Source organism: Bacillus rossius, chromosome 14, assembly GCF_032445375.1.
Source record: "Bacillus rossius redtenbacheri isolate Brsri chromosome 14, Brsri_v3, whole genome shotgun sequence".
In the NCBI taxonomy this organism is placed as follows: Eukaryota; Metazoa; Arthropoda; class Insecta; order Phasmatodea; family Bacillidae; genus Bacillus; species Bacillus rossius.
Window position 1 is genome coordinate 25,018,714 of NC_086341.1, and position 23,136 is coordinate 25,041,849.

The 23,136-nt window shown below is 34.7% G+C and overlaps 2 protein-coding genes and 1 long non-coding RNA gene across 3 annotated transcripts in view; 2 read left to right on the forward strand and 1 right to left on the reverse strand.

The window, feature by feature from the left end:
• LOC134538728 (broad-complex core protein isoforms 1/2/3/4/5-like) overlaps positions 1–11,560 on the forward strand; it is a 74,043-nt gene extending 62,483 nt beyond the window's left edge. Inside the window, exons 5-6 of the mRNA XM_063380189.1 lie at positions 6,146–6,208; positions 7,841–11,560. Coding sequence (XP_063236259.1) covers positions 6,146–6,208; positions 7,841–8,172 — 395 coding nt within the window. The 3' untranslated portion in view covers positions 8,173–11,560. The remainder of the gene's footprint in view (positions 1–6,145; positions 6,209–7,840) is intronic.
• A 1,172-nt stretch (positions 11,561–12,732) lies between these two features.
• Positions 12,733–17,441, reverse strand: LOC134538726 (uncharacterized). The gene is made up of 2 exons (XM_063380182.1): positions 17,150–17,441; positions 12,733–16,850 (listed from the first exon to the last, which is right to left on the reverse strand). The coding sequence occupies exon 2, from the start codon at positions 16,823–16,825 to the stop codon at positions 14,873–14,875; it is 1,953 nt and encodes a 650-aa protein (XP_063236252.1). The 5' UTR covers positions 16,826–16,850; positions 17,150–17,441; the 3' UTR covers positions 12,733–14,872.
• A 263-nt stretch (positions 17,442–17,704) lies between these two features.
• LOC134538731 (uncharacterized) lies at positions 17,705–21,430 on the forward strand. The gene is made up of 3 exons (XR_010076205.1): positions 17,705–18,282; positions 18,526–18,714; positions 19,287–21,430. It is a non-coding gene; the product is annotated as an uncharacterized LOC134538731 (long non-coding RNA).
• Positions 21,431–23,136: the final 1,706 nt, after the last annotated feature.

A 23,136-nucleotide genomic window follows, 5' to 3' on the forward strand; every position in this document is an offset into this window, starting at 1 on the left:
GTTCTATTTTTTTTTTTTGGGGGGGGGGGGGGGTTAGGGGGGGGGGGGGTAAATTATGAATGTGTAACAGCTTCATTACAAGTAGTCTCAAAACGTGTAATTTTTTTAAATGGGTAGGACATAATATTTGGTTGCATAGAGCAGTTTCCTGAAAAAACAACGCGGTCCACCTGACTGTCTGTATATTTTGCCATTGCTCACTAACTTGAAGGTATTCAATACATGTATGTTAAACTAGTGAACATAGAAATATGATTTATGACAATTTTAATTACACATTACTTAGTCCCAGCAATAAAAATACATTTTAAAAGAGCATGAAAAAAACTGTTACGTATATCTTTATTGCCGGCCATTTTTTGCACCCTGATCATTGTTTGAAGCGATCTGAAATGTTCAGTGGCACGGCACTGCCTCACAGTCGAGTGTTTGGGAAGCTCTTGCACAGAGGAACATCACAGAAATTTTTTTTATAGCTTCACAACATCTTGTACATTTTTAGGCACCTAATTCCTTTTACGATGCTCTGTTCCAGTCATCTATTGAAGTTGTTGTTTTTCTGAAGTGTTTTTGCATGTTAGAGGGGTGAAAACACGTAGCATTTGTGTCGAGACACCGACCAATACGTCAGACGCATCGTCTCCTTCACACACAGGCGGCATCCAGTCTTCCCATTAGCGGCTCATTGTAACTGGCAGTTATGCCATCATTTCATGGTGAATGTGGCTGTAAGCATAGTTTTTTAAAAGATTCAGCATCATAATTTCCATACATATAAATGTTTGTGAAAAACACCAGATTAGCAATTTTCAATCTCTTAAAATTTGTGATACAAAAATGAAACTTACGAAAAAACCAGTTTGAAGAGGTTTATGTACTGGGTAGGATTCGTCAACGTGGAATGTGTCACTGCAGCAAGATAAGTTTAAAGTTTTTTAAGTGAAAATGTTCACAGGGTAAGGCGATGGTGCCATCAGAGCATGACAAAAGTGGAGTACTCAGAGGTCAGTGAAAAGGGCAGAAATCAGGAGTGGGGCACTTGATGGCGGACAGGACAAGGAGCTCAGAAGTGGGATGCTCAATTGCAAGTTGGCCTGAAAAGTACTCGCATATTTATGCACTTGTATACTCATGCAATCACATTCCTGTGTCGCATGTTTACTTGCACACATTCTTATACGTACATTCTTATACTTCTATGTGTGAAGTTTCACTTCAAACACAATGCACCTAATGAGTTTTTTTGTTACACAAAAATTTCACTCCTAGTACGTAAAATATCAAAGCTGCTTAAAATAGGAATGGTACCTAAAAAGTTTAATTCGTTCTAGGCTATTTTATTTAAATAATTACTTTACATAACAACTACACAAAATTTTGCTTACCAGCACATTTTAATTTTCAGTTCTTTTGGCGTAAAAAAAAAATCAAATTTTTGAACGCCGCCATAAACATTTGAAAACTTATCTACTTTTGTCTGCAAGTGTGCAATTTCATAGCATTTATTGGCTAAACAGTTGTTTTGACATTGGCTGTGGGTGTGTGCAGACGTATCACAGTGAAGTAGATGCTGTAAAAATTGATTTAAAGCAGGTTTTGTTTATTTAAGAACATCATGTTCATCAATTTCCATTCCTTGTTGAAAGGAACTTTTTTTAAAACAATTTTGCACAAAATTTGTTTAACAATACAAAGCACTCATGTGTTGAAATTGTTTAAGCCAGTGTGCCTCCTAAATTGCAAAACTAATCTGATTGGCAGGGCAAAGGAATAGACCTACACATTAACAAGTTCTCTTCTGTCGCGACAACTGATCAGTTTTTTCTTTGGAAAACTAAAATTTGCAGGCAAACAAAATTTTGTGTAGTTGCTATGTAAGGTAATTATTTAAATGAGATGGGCTAGAACGAATTAAACTTTTGAGGTACCATTCCTATTTTTAAGCAGCTTTGATATTTTACGTACTTAGAGTAAAATTTTTGTGTAACAAAAAAACTCTTTGGGTGCATTGCTAGCCATTGTGTTTGAAGTGAAACTTCACAGATAGAAGTATAAGAATGTATAAGATTTACTTATCTCAGGGTCTATTCACACTTACACAAAACATTGTGCCCTCATTTGTACAAACTATAAAATTTTTTAATGGTAAAAGAAAAAAAAATCAGGTATCATCACTGTTGTGGGGAAAAAAAAGTTGTTTTATTGTCTTATTAAGACATTTTATTGTCTTATTAAGACTTTTTAAATATAGTAACTTTTTTTTTGTTAACTTTTGGAATAAAGACATTTTTATAGCATCTGTTGTCAAACTGATAGCTGGAATACAATTTTCCTGGTGAGCCCTGATTCATTGTAGCCAAAAAGTTGAGCCAATAACATTTAGAAAATTTTCTCATGTGTGATTGTAGCTTTCAAAATGCCTGTCCTGTTTCATTGAGCCATCGTCTTCCATTTCCCAAAACCTTGTTATCTTCTGCTTTCTTGGTAAATTGTGAAATATTTGTGATGCGTTTATGTAGTATGTGTTTGTGTCGTCATAGTATGGCTCCAGCGAGAATTATGCATAGTACTTCCTGTTGTCTTGTGACTAGGAAGTGTGCTGTCATTATTGCCTAACTTGAATCAACATAAAACCGAGTAGAATTATAGCTGCATCAGTGATGGTAGATATATATAGATGAGCTGAAGAGAGTAAACAGTTGTGTCCAGTATTATGTAATTATAGCAGTGGCTGTTGTGTCTATGTCTGGTAAAAAAATAAATAAAATAATAGGAGTTTTAAAGGAGTATGCATGCAGAATTAACAACACTGGTCTGTGGTTGGTGTTTTCTTGCAATAATGTCTTTGGGCTAGTGAACTGTTGTAGGCCATAATGCAGGTTATGTAGTTAAAATTCTATTTTTGTGTACAGTCATGTCCTAGCAAATTCTGTGCGGAACATGGCAAAACTGTACTTCTTAAGTTGATTTTATTAGTTGATGTTACTTGAAATATGTTACGTTGCCAAATGTGGGCTTGGTTTGAATATTATTCCATACAAGATGATATTTTATTGATATTACCAGCAGTTGATTTTTGTAATTTTTTATTAAATATTTAATTAAATTTTCTTGCCATCAATAATTTTGAATTAGTGTGTATAAACATCACAAACCCCCAAATTTGCACTAAATTATTCAGTGCCATTCATGAAAAAATTTAAATTTTTGTGGGTTTGGTTTAATGTACCTGGCACTGTATGTTCCTTGCTTATTTCTTTCTTTTTTTAATTTTGTGAGCTAGTTTTTTGTGATGTGTTAATAGGATGTCTCCAGTGTTTCATTTAATGTGGTACATTCACATAAATGCATGCAGATAAAAAAAAACCTATTATACAGGTTCATTTTGATTTTTATTATGAATAAATATTTTATTATTCCAATCACATTATTACAGGTTTTTGTGTGTTGCATATTCTTGTAAATATTTTTGCATGTTTCTTAGATATTAAATCTAAAAATTTAATAGAAAAATTAATATTATGTTAAAAGCTCTCAAAATTTATTCCACAAATATTTATTGTACACTTCAATAATTTTCCCTACTTATTGTGTAGGTACTTACTTTCTGTAGATCTTTAAAGTGTGAAAAAAAATCAGTTGAAAATTTTCTCATTTGAGAATATTGTATTGCTATAGAAGTAAAACATGATACTGTACTTTTTAATGTTGTTCTTACTTCAAAATACTTCCAGTTATTAAAATGTTAATTTGGTGTTGTGAATGTACCACATAAGGATTTCAGCGATGCCATTGTGTACTGCCTAACAAAATATTAATTTTTACAAAATATTTCAGAGGAAAGTACTGCAGACAGGTACTTATCATTCCATGCAGTTATGTACATTTATTTTATTTAAATAAAGATTTATTAAAATATCAGTATTTTCATTTAGTAGATGAAATTTCCTTGTTGTGCACATCCATCGTATTGTGGCTACAAGGCATGTATTAGATGTTTTTCCTCGTATTTTGGCTATAAGACATGTATTGGATTTTTTTTTCTTTAAAATTGACACAATGACAAGAATCCTAAGATATAAAAATCTACATGATATTGAGAATTTCATAAGGCAATTTATGTTGCTTAAATAGTGCTCCTAAGTACTACAGATTTTCTGTAATTATTACGGATTTAGATGTTCCGTTACGGAACTAAGGGGAGTTATTTATTTACCATGTAAACAGATAAATACAAACACTTTTGTGATTATCAACATTTTGTACTATAAATATCGCTAGCTCATGTAGTTTATATAATAAGAAGGTTAACCTTTTGTAAAGAACTTTAAACGAATATAATACATGAAACTTACTTTAGCTTTCCCAAAATAAAGTTGTATGCATACCTGTGTTATTTTTAAATTATTAAATGAATGGATCAGCTTGTTACTGTTTAGGATCGAGTGTTAATCATTTTGTGTAAACTTAATAGCATTTTTTTTACTTGTATTTTATTGTATGCATAAATGTGATTACTGATGGGTGTACCAGGCAGTAGGCAGTAATTCATTAATGTGCTATTTTTAATCACAGTAGTATTTTGTCCGATATATATTTACAGGATTCTACGGTAGTAAAAATTAAATAAAAAAATTGTATCACAACGTAAAATAATATATCACCATAAAAAAAATAATAATTTAAAAACTTTTTTTATCCATTGTTTTTCAGGGAACTAACGTACACAAATGGGCATTAAATGTTTTATACAGTAGTTTCAGACGCACATACACACACACGTGCACACACGCAACCTTCCATGATTCAGTTTGGTATCATTGTCTAGTTCTGGAATAAATGTTTATTTCAAGGCTTGTTCTTTTTCTGAAGCAATTTTGGGAAATCATGGAAAACTTGAATTTGACTGGTCAGACTGGTGTTTGAACCCAGGTCTTCTTATATTCTTGAATGCAAGTCGAGTGTCTTAACCACTACACAAGCTTGCTCTTTTATCATCTTTAACTTCTGGGCCAAAACATGTTTATATTTATAAAAAAAGTAATTTACCATCATGAATAGTTTTTTTTTGCTAGTGAATACTGTTTCGCTGTTTTTACTATCAGGACATTTGTTCATGTGTGTTACTAGCCGGAGTTACCCTCGCTTCGTTCATACAAAGCTAGTCAGCTCCTATCAAATTGTAATTTGAAAAAAAAAATTAACGTTATTGAAGATTCTATAACATTCTGTAACCTTCCGGCCAGTCTCTGCCACTTCGGTACTTGTTTCCCAGCTGCTTCGTCGACTTCTCATAAGAAGTCCATTGGTGCATCTTCGAAACCAGCCCCTGTAGTTCCAAACATAAACCTTCTTCATGGATGGGGGCTGGAGGGCTACTATACCATGTAACCCTCCCTCATGAGGCAGTGGGAGTGGGTTGCAGAGTTGCTTGCGTTTATTATATACATTGATTTACACAAAACAAAACTGTTTTGAATTATATAGCAAGGGTGTGCATTGTTTTTTTCCCCCATAGGGTATAGGTAACAAAAAATTAATTTTTTTATTATTTCTCTTGCAGCTGTAGTTTTAATTGCACCCATTTTGTTTCTTCGAGATATAAAAGAAAATGTAGCCAAGCTATTTCAAAATGTGGTTGCACAAGTGGACATCCTTTGCTTTGTCCACATTCTGGAAAACCAGGGCAGTTGGAATTGGTCAGGGATTCTGCTTGAAATCTTGGAAGAATTTTGGGAATTCCCGAGTAGTAGTAATTTGAGGGGAAAATATCTTTCTCCAGTCATCCATCACCCCAATATACATGTTTTTTTTCCCATGCAATATTGTATTGCCTAGTCATACACACTATAGAGTTCTGTTTGCACTGGGCTGACTATGGGGATGGTGAAGGCTGGATTTTCTTTATTTTTCAGAAAATTACATAAATCATGTTATTCAGGGAATTTTGTAATTTTGGTCATGGAAAGTTGGGGAAATTTTATTACAGATTTGTGTGGTCACCCTGTCTACTAATGTAGTAAAGTTTGTAGGCAACATGCATGTATGCACAGTAATGATATTCATAAAATAATTTAAAATTTTTATTTTCTAATACCAAATGTTATGTGCATGTTTTTTTTTTTAAATAATTATTTCTGTGCAGGTGGTTTGAAATCAGGGGTGTCGAACTTCCTTGCAGATCCTAATTTTGATTCGTCCTCGCAAGGTAACAATGTTTTTAGTAACAACTAGTGTGTATGCTTAAATTTATTAAGTAATCATAGTAATTATTTCACTATCTCCTGTTTCGTATGCTGCTGATGAGCTATCTCCTTTCGTCACCACACATATGTCGAATTCCATAGGAATACGTTGAAACAGCTAGCTAGCATGGCACATAAGTGCTTCACGCAGAAGCTCACATTTTATTTTACAGCTACAGCAACCCAAACTACGTGACAGAAATGTTTAAGGTTTGTAATTTTAGCAAGGTGGAATTATTTTCAAACATGGCTGATCCAGAAAGTGTTAAAAACACATTTTATTTGTGTTCTAAATATGTTTTCTTGTGGGGTGGTTTATTTTGGTGTAATTTTTTTTCCATGCTTTTAAGATTTCTTCAATTTAATTTCATTACAATTCATAATAGCTACATTGATTATATTATGCTATCGTATAGATACAAAATTTTAAAATAAAAAATACTTTTGTTTTATTAATGTATTTGTGTTGTTTGTAGCCGCAGTATTTATGTTTTTAAGTTTTAAATGTGTATTTAAAGTAATTTCATTGAGTTAGTTCTTCAGTATGCTTCCTAATAAACAATACATTCATGCCATCATTTTTTATTTGGAGCTGAACACCTTTAAGATGACCTCGTGTGATTACTTTTACTATACAGTAACCAAGTTCAATCTGAGACTGCGTGCAATAAAAAACAGACCAACAATATTAGACAACATTGAATAAATAACCTATACAAATTTACCTTAAATGTGGCACAGCAAAAGTTTGGCCAATAATGTATTTTAAGTGGATACAGCCACTTTCAGGTCATTATTTTGTATTTATGTTGAACACTGTGAAACCTGTAAACATTTTGAGTGGCTAAACTTTCACAAAATTAATTTGTATTTATTAAAATATGGACTTTTTGCATAAACAGTTTCCAATGTAAATTTTTTTAATATTTTTGTCCAGTATCGATAAGCAGTGGGTTTAACTGAAAATTACTGTTCTAATTTTGACAAGAATGTAAATAGAGATAGTCAACCATTTTAAACCCAGCAATTACTTGGTGTGATTTCAGCAAACCATGGAGAACTGAAATCAGGACAGAGGAACTGGAATTAAATTCAAGCCTGGAATGCAAGACTAGTGTCTTACATATAGAGATTTGAGTGGGAAAACTTTCCATTCAGAAAACATTCTGGATAAATGTAACCACTTATTTTTTCCAGAGAAAAGTTTCATTTTTCCCCAATACCAATTTAGATTTACGTGATATAAGACGGACTGTTGTTTCTGTGGTTTTAATGACTTGATGGCTACTTTCTTTTGGGGTTTGGTTATATACGTATATAATGGTTCATAAAATTTATTTTTGTGTTTCTGTGAAAGTCTCTGGAAAATTGCCTGGGAAATTACCAGAAAATTCTTATTCACTTATTTTGTTAAGTTTTTTTATTTGTAATTTAATAATTTTGGCTAGTGGTTCTATTTATCAATATAGGTATTATTTTAATTTATTTATTTATTTCTTTTTTTTATTTATTATGTTATTTATTACTTTTTCAGTTAATAACTTTAAAACGTTAAAAAACTTCTGGAAACAAAGAGCTCTGGTGTTGTGTTGCAGTGCCCCAGGCGTACCCTCCGTTCCCCTGCCCGTTCTGCAAGCGGGCGTACGCGAGCTGGGGGTTCCGGCGCCGCCACGTCAAGGCCACGCACACCCAGTGCCCGCGGCTGTCCTGCAAGTGGTGCCCCCGCGTGCTGCCCGGCCACGGCGAGTGGGAGCGCCACGTGGTGGCGGAGCACGGCCTGTCGCCCGGCGACGCCCGCGGCGGCCTGCTCATCCTGGAGGAGGCCCACATGGTGCTGCAGATCCCCCACCCCACGCGCCTCGACGCCTTCGTGGACCTGGTCCGGCGGGGCGCCCCCGGGAGCACCGCGGCCGGCCCGGACGCGTGAGGGCGTCGTCCACTTCTCCAAGTTATACTTCTACTGCCACTTCCAGCAAGGTTGCGCTACCACGGAGAATTATTTGCATGCATTTAAAAACTATTTTTAATGATGCCAATGAAGTATAACTTCTCACGCGCGTACCTAAGTACACGCAACCATTTTTTTTAAATGGTGTTTTACTACACAGTCATACACTCCATGAAAGTAAATGAAGAACATGGAGGGTAAGCTAGGCCAGTTGTCGGGATGGTGGAGACAATGTTTTCTTCATTTCTTCCAGAAAGTTTACTTGCAAATTATGAACATTTTTTAAAAAAAAATTGAAATTTCAGCAAGGGTAAGTCAGGAAAGTGTGGACACGATGTAAAAGATTTCTCTCTTTTTAAAATAAATGCATATTTTTAAATTCCTGCAAGCTTTTTTTACTTCGACTGATAGTTCAATGTAAAGTACAGCGAGGGTGTTTAATCTGGCATTCTGCGGATATGCACGTTCTGAAATCCGGCACCGATCGAGGAGATTGGATTCGGATGTTTTTGGGTGGATTCTGGCTTTTGCCAGTGTTTTTAAGTACAGTGTTTCCTGTTGCATAGTGGGTTACACTTGACATTTCACAGGTACATTTCCTTAATGATTGTTTGAAATTATAACAATACTTATCTGTATTTTTTTATTTCTATAACAGGGTGTCCACATTCTGTAAAGTCAGGGAAAAGCCAGGGAAGTTGAAATTGGTGAGGGAAAATCAGGGAATGTACTTTAAAACCTGGAAAAATCATGGAAATTTCTCACTGATTGTAATTTGTTGGGGAAATGTCATTTACACAAGCCTCTGATTGGCTGTTGAGTGTTGAGAGTATCAACAAAAAATATTAACAAGTTAATATTTTAGTGTTTTAAAATTGATGCTGTCTCTAATTCTCTAACAGAGGTACATTTGCTCAAATAAATATGATCTACGATCCACATCACATTCATTTGATGACATCACGATCCACATCACATTCATTTGATGACATTAGACAATCGGTTTTGGAGTTGAACACACTTGATACCAACTCCAGTGTAACTGTACACTTTCGCATTTGTAAACATGCTTACTTAAACTTGTTCACCTGAAGTTGGTCAGCGTTCCATGTAACCACTCCCTTAGGGTGAAATTGTACTTCATGGTTTATGTTTAGAATGGAAACTTCAGTTTTCCAACATTTAATTATTTATATTTGGTTCTTCTGCTTGCTTCATTATAATTTGACATGTGTTTGTAGACCCTGAGTTAGAAATGGGTGAGTCAAATCTACAAATACCAACAAAATTTCTAAGTTTGTAAGATTTGATGCTTAAGAAAAAAGATTCTAAGAAAAACATTTGTGGAAGGGAAATTCAGAATTTTAAACAAGGACTACAAAATTCATCTCTACAAAAGATTTAGAAGAAATATGTTAGTATGCCACCATCTACAGTTTAAACGTTAGTGACTATTGTTGTGCATTTGTTGTTATTCTTTGAATAGCAAAAACAAAAATATAAAACTATAGTTATACATTTATTGTAAAATGAGTAAAAAAAAATAATAATAATTCTTTTCACCATGTAATATTGTAAATTCTTTTGTAATATAGAAAAAAGGTTATGTTAATTTAACATAAATATATAATATTTTCACTCTGTAAACTCATCAATCACATTTTAAGAAAAAAATAATATAAAATTATAAAAAAAAGTTCTTTATAATGTAACTTTGAAAATTGTAAAATTTCACATGAGAAAAATTCAAAGTAAATATATCTTTACATGTGATTACAGACACAGTGGAATTTTTTTAACTAATTTGGAATTAATTTTATATTGTGACCAGTATTATATTTCAGATCTCTCTTTATTAAAGGTCATCTTAAAGTTGAGGTCACCTTGTATTCATACTTGTCTTACCTTCGAGGTCATCTTACATTTGGAGTCGCCTTAAAATCTATTCCATCCGGTGATGAATTAAATTCATTATATATTAATTTCACGTAGTTAATAGTTTTTTCTTTGTTTTGAAGCTGCATATTCTGTTAAATAATAATGTAGGTAGTTTTGAAGCAAATAGCTGAGTTTATTGTTTGTGCCTAAGCCTGCCGCTATGATAATTATTATCATGTCTTCTTTTTGCAGCTGACTGTTGAATGATATCAGTGGTCTCAAAACGTTAAAGATAGTTAGTAATATATTTGTTAAACTTGTTTTGCATGTCTGTAAACTCTTTATTGAAAATGTGTTTTTTTTTTAAATTATAAATTCTATACAAATTTAGTGCCATGTTGCATTATCATTATATTTGAGCACCTAAGTTGCTTTGCATTTTATGCTGGCTTTCACTCCTAGAATCATTACTTTTATGGACTAGTTGAAATATTGAGTGAATTTTGCACACATGAATTTTTGTATTATTACCGTTATGCACATCTGACACAATTTGTTATGACATAGAATTTTTGTTAAAATTTTAGAGGATTAGTCCTTGTCAATTTGGTCCATCGGACACTTGACGAAGTCTGTGCCAAGCTTCGACTAAGCAAATCAGTTGAAGCTCATTTTAATATTTGATTTGATTGGCCAGGAATCTGCTATTAGTTTTATTTGAAGCTTCGGGTGTGATACAAAGCTTCGCATTTCTTGCAAAGTGTAAAAACATTGGAAGCATAAGATTCGTTCGTGAAAATATTTAGTTTTTTTTTTGTGTGTATATGTTTTGCATCAATAAATTTGATTACTTAAAAAAATCAAAAGGTCGCACTCTGCTTTTATGAATGCTCAATATTAATATTTTTTTATAGCTTTTTTATGATTTTTATTGAGTGATTTTATAAATAGTGCCCAATGGGTTAATCAGTTCAAACATTTGTATTGTTAAACCATTTTTTTCCTTCAAACCGTTATTTTATAAAGTAGGTGTAATACAGCTTTGCCAAGAACAGTATTTTCAATTTGATTTAAGCTCACAAATATTTTATACAGTTTATAAACAAACAATTATTAAGACTTGTAGCTGTTCATGTGAAAAAAAATTTATTTCCTTCCTGTAGTTATAAACAAAGTTTGTAATATATTTGTGGATATTAGGGGTCCTGTTAGCTGTACTGAGATAAAATAATTTCTGTAACAATTTTTTTTTTGTAAATGCACTGGTGACAGTAAAATATTAAAACAAAAATATATATATATATATGTTTTATCTTTGAATATGAGTATAAATGTAATATAGATGCTGTATCCAAAGTGAGCTTAGTAATGTACAAAAAAATTATCTGAATAATACACACGTATCTTATGATCACTATGCTGTATTTTGTACTACCACTATGCATGTATGCACTATGTATATTTATGTAACATTAAAGAATATTTATTCTATTTACGTGGAATTTATTGTAATTGATGTAAAATAAAGAAAACCATGTAAATGAAATATACACTACTGTATGTTCTAGATAATCTGAAAATTTGAATTGCCTTTAACAGTTATTTCTAGTAGTAACTTAAGAAACTTAATCTCAGACATTGCAACTGACAAAATATTAGGACAAGTAGTTTTTTTTAACACTTCTTGATTTACAATAGTTTACATCACATTACATGGAATGTACTATACTATAGATTGTTCAGGTATGCAGTGTAGCATCTACCTACTCTAGCAGGCCATCTCTAGATACAAATGTCTCGGTTACAAATATATGTACAGCATGTGGGTTTAGATTTGATGTGTACATTCATTACAGTATTTATTTTTATTTGAATTTGTAATATGCCCACCAACAGTTTGGGAACTAGGTGTTAGAGGCCATCACATACTGCACACATATCAGTATTGTATTAGCATCTACAGAATGTTCGGAAATTGTGGGTTGCTAGTACGCACGGCTGACTTTAAATGTCTGTGCCAGGCTCATTGCTTGCTTCCCGTGAGGCAGTAGCTCATTCTCTCAGCATCTAATGCACACAAAATTCAAGTTGGCACACTTATATTCACGTCTGTAAATTTGCAGGGTTGCGTTTCTGAATATATATGTTCCTTCTTTACCAATTTAGTTTTTTTGGGGCATTTCCTTCCAACATAACTTGCAATTTCCGAACATTCGGTATATGCATGCATTTACCACAGTGAATACAAGTTGTATGAGCATGGGCTGTAACTTTGCACACCTTATGAGACAGTATTTTTTATTTTGATATTTGAATTTTAGGAAAATTCTGAAAATTCTTCAGAAAGTTCACTGATTGTAAACAGACTTGTGCAACTTAACCACCTTCACCATGGACATCAGTTCACCCTTCTTTATATTTTCTCCACCATTCCCGTACACTACCATCACTCATAATGTTTTCACCGTACACTTTGCTCATTCTGCAGTGGATTTCAGCAGCACTATGTCCTTCTGCTCGCAGAAAACGTATTACACTTTGCATAGGCGTGCGCAGAACTTCAGTATTGGTGGTGCCAGATTACACAACAGCCCTATCATTCACAGACCCCGAGCCTAAAGGGTGGGGGGGGGGGGGGGGGGGGGGGAGTGCTCCCCCGGAAAAATTTGGATTTGAAAGCGCAAAATGGTGCTATTTAAGGTGTTTCCGAACAATAACATTAAATACACAGATGTAAAAATTTTAACATTTTTTATGACAAATTATGGCTTTGACCGTTATAATCGCCAGGAAAACTACTAAACTATTTACAGTTTTAAGCTTTGTTGAGCTATAAAGTAAATTGCACAAATTGTTTGCACGGAATTCATGCTGGTGGCTTTGAAAAACCGTACTTACATGTTTTCTGAAGACGCCAAATAAATGCTAGAAAAAACATTCTCAAATGTTAAGTTTTAAAATCAACAAATAAAGGGAGTTTTTGTAACATGCCTCAAATATGTAAAATATTAAAATAATAAAAATACACAAATAAGAGTGGGCAAAAGTTTTAACTTTTGGAATACAACAAAAATGTTTTGTCGGCGACTACATATAAGTCATCAAGTAATCCTTTTCGGGATCGGGCTTCTTAATTTTAATCACCCATTTATACATCATACAGACAGATATATACAGCAATTAACGAACCATAACAACTGTCAACTAGTGAAAATAAAATGACAATTAATTAATGAGTGATCCACGTAACAAACACAGGCTGTACTCGTGTACTCATTGAAACAGTAAACTGATGAGTAAACAGTAAGAGTAAAAACCCTACACAGTGGTGCTACCTGGCGGACGGCGGCTATTATTCCGTGCGCCTGCCGAGTGGAGTGAACAGTGGACACCGAGCGCGCCTTCTATGTAATTCGAGGAGAACTATGAGAAGTATTTACATTTCAGAAGTTTCGTAGCCGCGGCCCGCGTGTACAACTCAAGTAATTGCACCTGGCTTGTTTCCGTGTGTATACCTGTAGTTGGTTCGATTGATAATTGATATACTGATAGTGTTATGAGCACATATTTGTAACTCGACAATATTGAAAAACATATTTATTTTGGAAATAATACGGTTTTTTGTAAGCATATATTATTTCTGCTTGTAAAAAATAAAATAACATTAACCCTAATGGTGGTGCCAAGGCACCTGTGGCACCTACCGTGCGCACGCCTATGACACTTTGTAACTCACATTTGGCGGGAGCATCGATCGTAGTGGCCATGTTCAATTGCCAGTACCTTGGCTGCGACTGATGCATTGGAGCCGACGACGGCAGAGATTGTGGTGGGGGAGCCGTGCAATTGCGCTTCACGCAGATCTGGCTCCTGCGTATCTTGTGCCTGCTTAGAAGCACAATCGGAGGTTAAAGAAAACAGCCATCGTACGTGTGTAGTATAAATCCCCCCTGCTGCCTCCATTCATATAGGATTTTGGCTTCTATTGAACATGAATAACACACACCTGCGTAAATATCTATGCTTTATATTAGAATATATTTACTAGAACTAGCTGTAGTAGTTTATGTAAGTTTTAGTTAAAATTGATGCTGACCTCGGTGGGAGTAACTCTCATCTAAGCAAGCCTATATCTAGGTGCGACGAGCTTTCTTGATTTTGGAGTAAAATAGAAAAACTTTTTTTCTTGCAGTGCTGGCTAGCAAAAATACTATGAACAAAATACAAATTAATAGGTACCAAAAAAATAGTTTTACAAGAAAGTCTACATACAAACTGTTAGCTGAAAACTGAGTACAGTCAAGTCCCCATACTTGGGACAGTTTTGAACTTTGAACTCAAATAAACATAATAAATTAAGCTTTAAAGCACAAATAGTGCATGACTTGTTTCTGAAGGACTTTAGTACTTTTTGAATAATTAAATGTTTTTTCGAAAAAGCTTTCCCTCTCCTCCCCACCAGTGAAAAACAGTGTTGTCCCAAGTAAGGAACCACTACCCCTAACTTGGGACATCATGTGTTTCACACAGTGTACCATGCTAAGAAGCCTGTAATTTAACATAGGACAACATAATTTTGTTTAAAAAAGAATGGCTTACAAAGTAGGCTATAAAGTAATGGTTGGAGATACATCTAGACACCCAACATGACTATTCACTAAACAACAATTATTTGATAATAAATATAGCCTAGTATTAATATTTCAATAGCTTTGCTTACATATAAACAAAACAGTTATGTAACATTTCAGTCTTTTTTTCCAGTCTTTTTGATAGGAGGAACTCTGCATCAAAATGCATTTCAAAAAAGAAACTTGAATCGTCCTCTATTTTCGCTCTGGGGTGTGATCACCTTTTTAATCCTGTGAATAGGAACACCATCTTCGATATCCTCTACAGTTGGGAAAACAAACACGTCTTTTGATCCTAAATAGTTTCTCATATAGCTTACTTTGTATCTTGAATTTTTCTTGTCTACAATTTTGCCAATGAACACTTTCTTACATTCATATTTTTTCCCTTTGTCATAAGTAACTTCAACAACAACAAAATCATTTTCTTTCATGGAGGTCGCTGCTTGTTGTCCACAAATATCAACAGTTTCTATTGGTTCAACATCTTCATAAACCATTTTCTGCTCACTTAATGTTTCCCTCTCTAGCATTTCTTGAATGTCATCATCAAACAGTGTCGAGAAATCTTCACCGAATGACGAGTTACTATCATGTAGAGAAATTTCGCAATCACTGTCTTCAGAAGTGTCACTTTTCTGCTTCATTTTCATTTTCTTAACTGATTGTTTTAAAATATTTTGACACAAACCTCTCTTTTTCTTCACTTTGGACTTTTCCTTCTCACCCGTGTTTATCTGCTGCTTTGTGGTTTGTTTACTTTTTGGCTGTGAACGTTTCTGCAATTCATCTAGAACATCTTGTGCAGCCAAGCTTTTCCCCGCATTCACGATTAACTTTTTCTTTCTTTGCTTTACACCTGTTTCTTTTTCACGTGATTGTTGTAAGAATGCCTCAAATGAAGACTTCAATGCTACTGTAGCAGTTACTACATCACTTTCATTTGCAGATGATGTGCTTGGCAAGCTTTCAAGAACCTTCTGCTTGTCCACAGGGAAAATGCCACTCTTCTTAAATCCAGATTTCAAATTTGTGGAAATGTTATCACCAATGGCATCCAAAGTCTTTTTCAAAAGCCTAGGGAACTGATCTTTTCTTACTGACCCCTTGTTTTTCATCTTCCATTCAGTCAACTGCTTCCGCCATGCTGTTTTAAGAGGGCTAAAAAAAGCCAAATCCAAGGGTTGACATATGTGGGTGCTGTTGGGTGGCAGCATAATGAAACGAATGTTGTTGTCAACACATAATTTCAGAATTGTTGCAGAAATATGGCTGGCCAAATTATCACCTATGACAGCTTTTGGCCCATCACCTAACCGTTTGAGGTAAGGTAGAGCAATTGTTAGGAACCAATCCTGAAATATATTGCCCTCGAACCAACCTGATTTGCTCCTATTATATCTTGTGCCAGGGGGTCCACCTTCAGTCCATGTGTCATATAAGTTCTCAGCCTTGTACACCACATAGGGTGGAAGTGCCACACCACTAGCTGAACCGGAAAACATTACAGAAAAAGTTGACTTAGTGAAATCAATTATTCTTTCTGGATGTTTACATTTTCTTCTTACAACCACTTTAGCCTGTCCAGGGTTGTCCTGCATACTCGTCTCATCGTAGTTCAGTATAGCTTCTGCTGGAACATCTGCCAGTGAAACAGACAATTCCTCGAAGTATGCCTGTATAGCTTCAGGAGTAACTGCCGCCCGGGATCTTTTAATGTTAGTACACATTCTATATTTCAATTGCACACACTGCCTGGCCAGAAAACATTTAATCCACTTTTTTCCTGGCAAATTGTTTTTGAAACGAGGTTCGACCATGCCCTTCTTGTCCAGGTATTTTTTGATTATACATCTGATGTCAAAAGCTGTAAGGGGAAATCCCCACTCCCCTGCCAAAGCCAAGTATTCAGCGATCTGCTTTTCTTCTGTTTCACTCAAAACAGGAGGGCGACCATATGGATGTTGCTGTACATTTTTAACTTTGCGTTGTATGGATGATTTAGGGACTCCAAATTTTTGTTCTGCTTTTCTATAACTCATGCCATCATTAACAGCTTTAGCAGCACGTTCAAGAGTGTCTTGGTCAAAATTATGATAAACTTTTTTAACAGCTGTAGCCATATTTCCTCAGTGATCCATACAGAATCTGAAATAAACAAAACATTTTAACTTAACCTCAAAACAAACATTATTTTTTTAGTAACCTAACTTGGGACACTGTCCCAAGTTAAGAACCCATGTACATGTTTCTGTAAATATTTTTACAAGTATAAAATGGATTACATAAACAATATATGCCTTACTAAACTGGCTAAACGACATATCAGACATAATGAATTGCTATACAACATGTGTCAGAAATTACAATGATAGCTTGTGAAACCAAAGTTATTCAGGCAAGAAAAAAGTAGTTTTTATAACCAAGTAAAAAACAATTTAACTTACCTCTAAGAGTGTACCAAATCTTTATATACACACACCATGTGATAGCTACACATCCCCACTACAAAGTAAACATTTCTGTTACAGACTGACAGAGTGCTATCAGGTATGCCAATATGAAAAATCAATCATCCCAAATTGTCCCAAATTAGGGATATGTCCCAAGTATGGGCACTTGACTGTACCTAGGGACCCACTTTTACATGAATAAAATTAGCAATCATGAAAATGTTTGATGTCATCACAAAAAAGTAAGTATAATTTGCTAAAAGAACATAATAAATGTTTTTAAGTTTAAATAAGAAAAAAAAAGAAACTCCTGTAGAAGATTAGATAGCTGGAACAAGAACAGTAAAATATATTCGGGCATGTTACCGACTGCTTAGTTTATTCAAGGAGAAAAAAAAAATTGCTGGTATACAGCAAAGTTATTTTAGCAAAATATTTAAATTTAATAAATTGGTAACCTCCTCTCAGCTTATGACAGCCTGGTACAATTAAGCTAAACACTGGCTGTGAATGGATGTTAAGTTGGTATTTGAAGTTTGGTAACCTCCTCGCTGGGAGAAGGTTACCAATCTATTAACCTGCTTAATAATATGCAATTAATTTTTATATAAAATCTAATAACTGTATTTTAGAGCTCAAGTTTTTACAGCATTTTATATTCTATATTTTTAAAATAATAAACATTGGTGGGGATATTGGATGTGGATATTTAAGCAACAGTTAATTTTTAATAAAAATAAATATTGGTTTTACAAGGAGAGGGCACGACCTGGGAAATTCACGTCAAACGAGACTTGGTAAACCTTGTTGCTCAGCGGCTGCCGATGAAGTGATACTTATTAGTACATAAGCTGAGCTCGAATGTTTGAAGGCTTTTTTCTCAAAATTGGCTGGCCATTGCACTTTCTTGCTTTGAGAGTTGAACACCCTAAAGGGTTGTATCAAGTCTCGTCCTGAAGTGAATTTTCCAAGTTGTGTCCTCCCCTTGTTAGCTCCCAGGCAGAAATTAATGTAGTAAATATTTCGTAAATTTATATGCTGTAAACACTCGAGTGCCCAGTCACAGGAAATATTCTGATGTGATTCGCTTCAAGCAACTAGTACTTCAAATTAAAACTCAGCATTAAGTACGTATTGTGATAAATTATTGGAGAACACTATTTTTTTTCCTGCTATGATAACTAATGTATACAAATAATTAATACTTTTTATTCTATTATTATAAAAATACTGTTATTTTAATCAGTGTAGATAGCAGAGTACTGAATTAAATGTTTTATTTATTTTTGTTCATTGCTTTAAAAATATATTTTCTTAATGCAATTTCTCCTACTGGCACAGTAGCTAAGTACGTATCTATTTTGAGCCAGGCAGTGGGAAAATGTGGTCCGGTGTAGAACATTTACCAACCCAGTCTTCACCTCTTCGAGCCGGCTGGGGGCGGCAGGCGTTTCCCTCAGCACGGCAAGCGGCTGGGTGCTTCACCATCCTTCTCTTGCGGATGTTGACCTTGCCCACACGTGGGTTGCTTTTAAGTGAAGCAACAACACTCTTACTAGGTTTGTGGTCATCATAACTGTTAGAGACAAGATTTTATGGTTTTATTTTTATTCCAATTTTGTTTTTAAAACAGACAATATCGGTTATTGTTTTTGGTTGTATAGAAGCTGTTTTTAGTACTTACTCCACCAAAATAGTGGTAAAATTAATATGCTGCATTTTTATGATAAAATAATTTGTAATAAATTGGTTTAAAACAGATACATTCAGAACAATAAAACAAATTAAATTAATTTTTCTGACCCATGCATTTTGGTACAATTTTCTTTTGTCCAGAAATGACATTCCTTGAATTCCAAACATTAAAATAATACTTTTTTTATAATTAAAATAAAGTTTTGGTTAAATGCTACTTAATTCCATGATATAATGTGCAATTTGGTGCTACATATATGGTGCTAAATATTTGCATTTAAATGTTATGCAGTGTTTTGAAATGCTTTTCGGTGTTATTTAGGTTTTATTTTTATTGCAATTAACCATATAATATTGTCCCTAATAATTGTATGTTAAGTTGAAAATATTCAATTTTATTTTGATAACAATTTTTCATCTACCAATTTCTTTTTAGTTTTCAGGAATTCGAACTACCTAAATTCAAAGAGATACCACTAACAAAGGAAGAATGGATTGACATCAGTTTATTTTGTATATTTCATATACCATTTGTATGAATAAAATAAACATTAATCACCACTTACAACATTTTTATGGAGACTTATGATACTCTGTAGTAGCATGTTTATTGACTAAAATAATTTTTTAAAAAGTCTTAGTTTACATTTGTTGACTACATTTTTTAGGTAGATTTTGAAAAAAAAATACTACCTATTGTAGCTGTTACCATGGTGCGACTTCCAGAAAATCTTTACATAGTTTTTCATTTCATGATCTAGACCCTAATACCATTGCCAACTCTAAAGTGTACAATTGTGTGTGTAAACGATAGCTGCCGCAATTTTTCACAAAACTCTTCCAAACAGATACATAAAATATAATTGTGGAAAATCTCGGTCGAGTTTGTTAATGGGTCATTTCTGACCAAAGGGGAAGAAATGGGTAAGGTTTTTTGAAAAACAGAAATCACTGTAACTCCCATAAAGTGGATATCATCACATCAGTCTGAACATCATATACAGTAGAATCTCGTTATAGCGAGAACGGTAATAGCGAGAACACGGCTATAACGAGGTATTTTTGAGGAATTCACGGCGTGATAGCTTGAAGCGTGCTTTTATTTGTCTGCTTTATCTCCACCCCTCTCGCTCGCCACTAGTCATCTTGCCGTTGACGCGTGTCACATTCTTCAGCCTTGCAGTCGCCACCTAAGTGCGCGGCTTTAAAAATAGAATCCCATCCTTTCTTTTATCAAACTTCCGTTAGTTATCTGTGCCGTGTGTAGACAAAGTTTGAGATTGGAACAGAAACAACGTAAGAAAGTATTTTTTACAAATTAGAAATATGTATGTTTTTGTTTTTATAATCGCGTATTTTCACGTTTTTTTGTTGTTATCTTAAAAGAGATAATATTAAAAAGCCGCTCTAATGAGATTTAATTGTTTATATTCTATTTATTATTACTTACGTGACGTCATATTGTACGCGTACGCAATACGACTGGATTCGTTGCTGCAACATAACATAGCATGTTATGCGGTATCCGAAGTAATGAGTAACGTAACGATAGTAACGAGTACTAATTGTAATAGTAACGAATACATACGGGTACACATTTTTTCGTTACTTTTACACCTCTAGTAGGCACTACCGTATTTATTTCCGAATCGCTAGGACAGTTTTCTTGTAACTTTTGTTTCTGTCAGTTGTTGGGGTATCTTTCCGGGAAAGGGGTGGTGATGGTTTGAGTTTAATCCCAAATTTATTTTCTAAAAAAGTTGACAGGTTCCTTTAAATGAAAAAAGTATAGTTTTTCAGCGACTATTTCGTTTGAGGCGTACGTGCGTTGCCGCAGCCGCACTCCTGCTTTTTTGTAAGGAATTAAATCGTCGCGCTACACTAGCACCACCTGTTAGCAACATCCCGAACCAACATGGCCGGCAGCAGACAGCCCGCATCGACAATAGATAGCAGGACAATGCTGCGTCGGCCGCGGGCTGAGATGCTATACTTAAGTGGCGTGGTAGGGTATTCTGGTTATTTTGACGCAATCGGTGATCGCATCCGTACTTATGGGGTATCGTTTTAAAGAAAATTCACACATCTGCTCACAGAAATTAAGATTTCGTTAATATAACCTGTTATTTTCCAATTATACAGGTTTAAACACAATTTTTATGCTATTTTCGGTTAATTTTTATTTTTTGGGGGCCAAAATTTGTCCAATTCTTTTATAGCGAGGACACGGTTATAGCAAGGATAAAACCCAGAACCGTGACACCTCGCTATAACGGGACTCTAGTGTAACTCGTAGGTGTAATACCAAAAATTTGCGTCTAAAAACATTTTTGAAATGACCAACAATAACTGCAAGTGGTGGAAAAAACAAGGGTTGGAGGACAAAAAATTCATAACTCTGTTCGTAGGCACACCATCGAAATCGTTCAAAGTGTTTGTAAATCTTATAATTTTTATCTAAAACTTTTGTCTGTAACAATTTTTGATAAAACAAACCATTATTGCAAGGAGTTGAAAGAACCTGGGGTTTGAATAAGAAAATACATAAAACTTCCCAACCTTATTTGGCATATAATATGAAATCCCTTCAAAGTTATTAAATGAATTAAAATAGACTTATTTTCACTGCATAAAAAATGAGCAAATATTTAATCAATCATTTTCTAATATTGGAAAACAAAAATATGTGATATCATTAATTTTTTATAATGTTCCAGAAGTTTATAGATTTTCCAAAATATTTCCAGAATAAATAGGTACTTCGATATCTACCGCATAGAGTAAGTAATCTACCGTATTTATCCGCATAATGTCCGCCATCACATAATGTCCGCACATTTCTTTTTAAATACTTAAAATGGAATTTTTTAAAATCAGCATAAAGTCCGCACCAGACAAAGCAACCTTGGCCACCCCTGAAAGGCACAGTAACGGTATGGAAAATTACCGACGCTGTCAACAATGCTTTGACCTTGAGTTGTTCATTTCTCCGGAGCGGTCGCTGAGAGGGTTTTGTAGCGTGGTGAAACCGTCCGACTCAGAAACTCGCACTTCGCTGCGCAGCTGCCTGCGACGTCACGCGAGTTGCAACTACGTCACAAAGTAGGGGAGGTAGCAGAGAAGTGGTGGGGGTACATGCACACGGTATTTTTATACACACAGTGGGCAAGGGACAGGGAGGGAGGCTCGCCGGCGCCGGCTAATGCAGACATTAGACATCCGCCCTGTCAGTGCCGTCAGTGGCCATCTCAATGAAAGATTAAAAAAATATCTTTTCACGCAAAGCGTTTATTTTGTGTAGGCTGGCTGCGGCTTCTGAACGTAAGAACGCACACGTGAATGAGAGAAGAAAAAAAAATGAGTGGCGTCTTCCACTAATCGCCGGCACCCAATTATCTCGACACCTGTCACATTTCTCACGTCCGCTGCAGAGGGTCGCCAGTCACCAGCGCTCTGCTAGTAAACTGATTATGAGAGAACAATTTGTTTACTCTACACAAAACATGTAAAATTTTGAGGGAAAATTTTTTTTTTCGGACTTCACTTCATAATGTCCGCACCCCATTTTTTTGTCAAAAATGTAGCCAAATTACTGCGGACATTATGCGAGTAAATACGGTACCTACGCCTGTAGGCTGTGCTGAAAAAGATATTTTGTACTGTATTATAAAGTTACAGCATTGTACTTTTCAGACTACACAGCAACTTGAGAAATCCCACAAATTGTTCTTCTGGAATAGAATGTTCTGCCAAGGTTATTTTTCACCTGTTGCTCGTAATTCGTAGCATTTGGTCACGTGGAATATCCCGCAGGTGTGTGTGCAATGGTGCTGGAAGCTATTTCTGTAACCAATATGGACAAACCATACAGCTGTGTAATATTTCACAACAAAAAATCATGGAACTTTCAGAGTATTTAACCAGAGCGATGAAGAGACCTTGTAATACAGTGCTGTTCTGTGAAGTCAGTTGAACCACATGATCACTTTGCTTCTTTCTAAAGGAAATCAGTCATTATTTTCAAATTATAGCCATTGCTATTTTGCACTGTATGTCACACAGAAAAACCTGAAGAACGGACAAAGAAAGATGAATACACAAACTAGTAGGAAACCAGCCAAAATCAGCCGATGTCGCCGATGTCAAATGTTAAATGTTGAAACAGCACAGAGAATTTTGTGAAGATATTAAAACAATATCACAGCACAGACGGACAAGTAGACAATGTCTCGTCATTGTCAGTCCACTGCGTCTGTCTGTGCCGTGATATTGTTCTGACCTATATC

Bases quoted from the DNA above. Each gene is read 5' to 3' on its own strand.
- LOC134538726 (XM_063380182.1), bottom strand. From the start codon at position 16,825: ATGGCTACAGCTGTTAAAAAAGTTTATCATAATTTTGACCAAGACACT.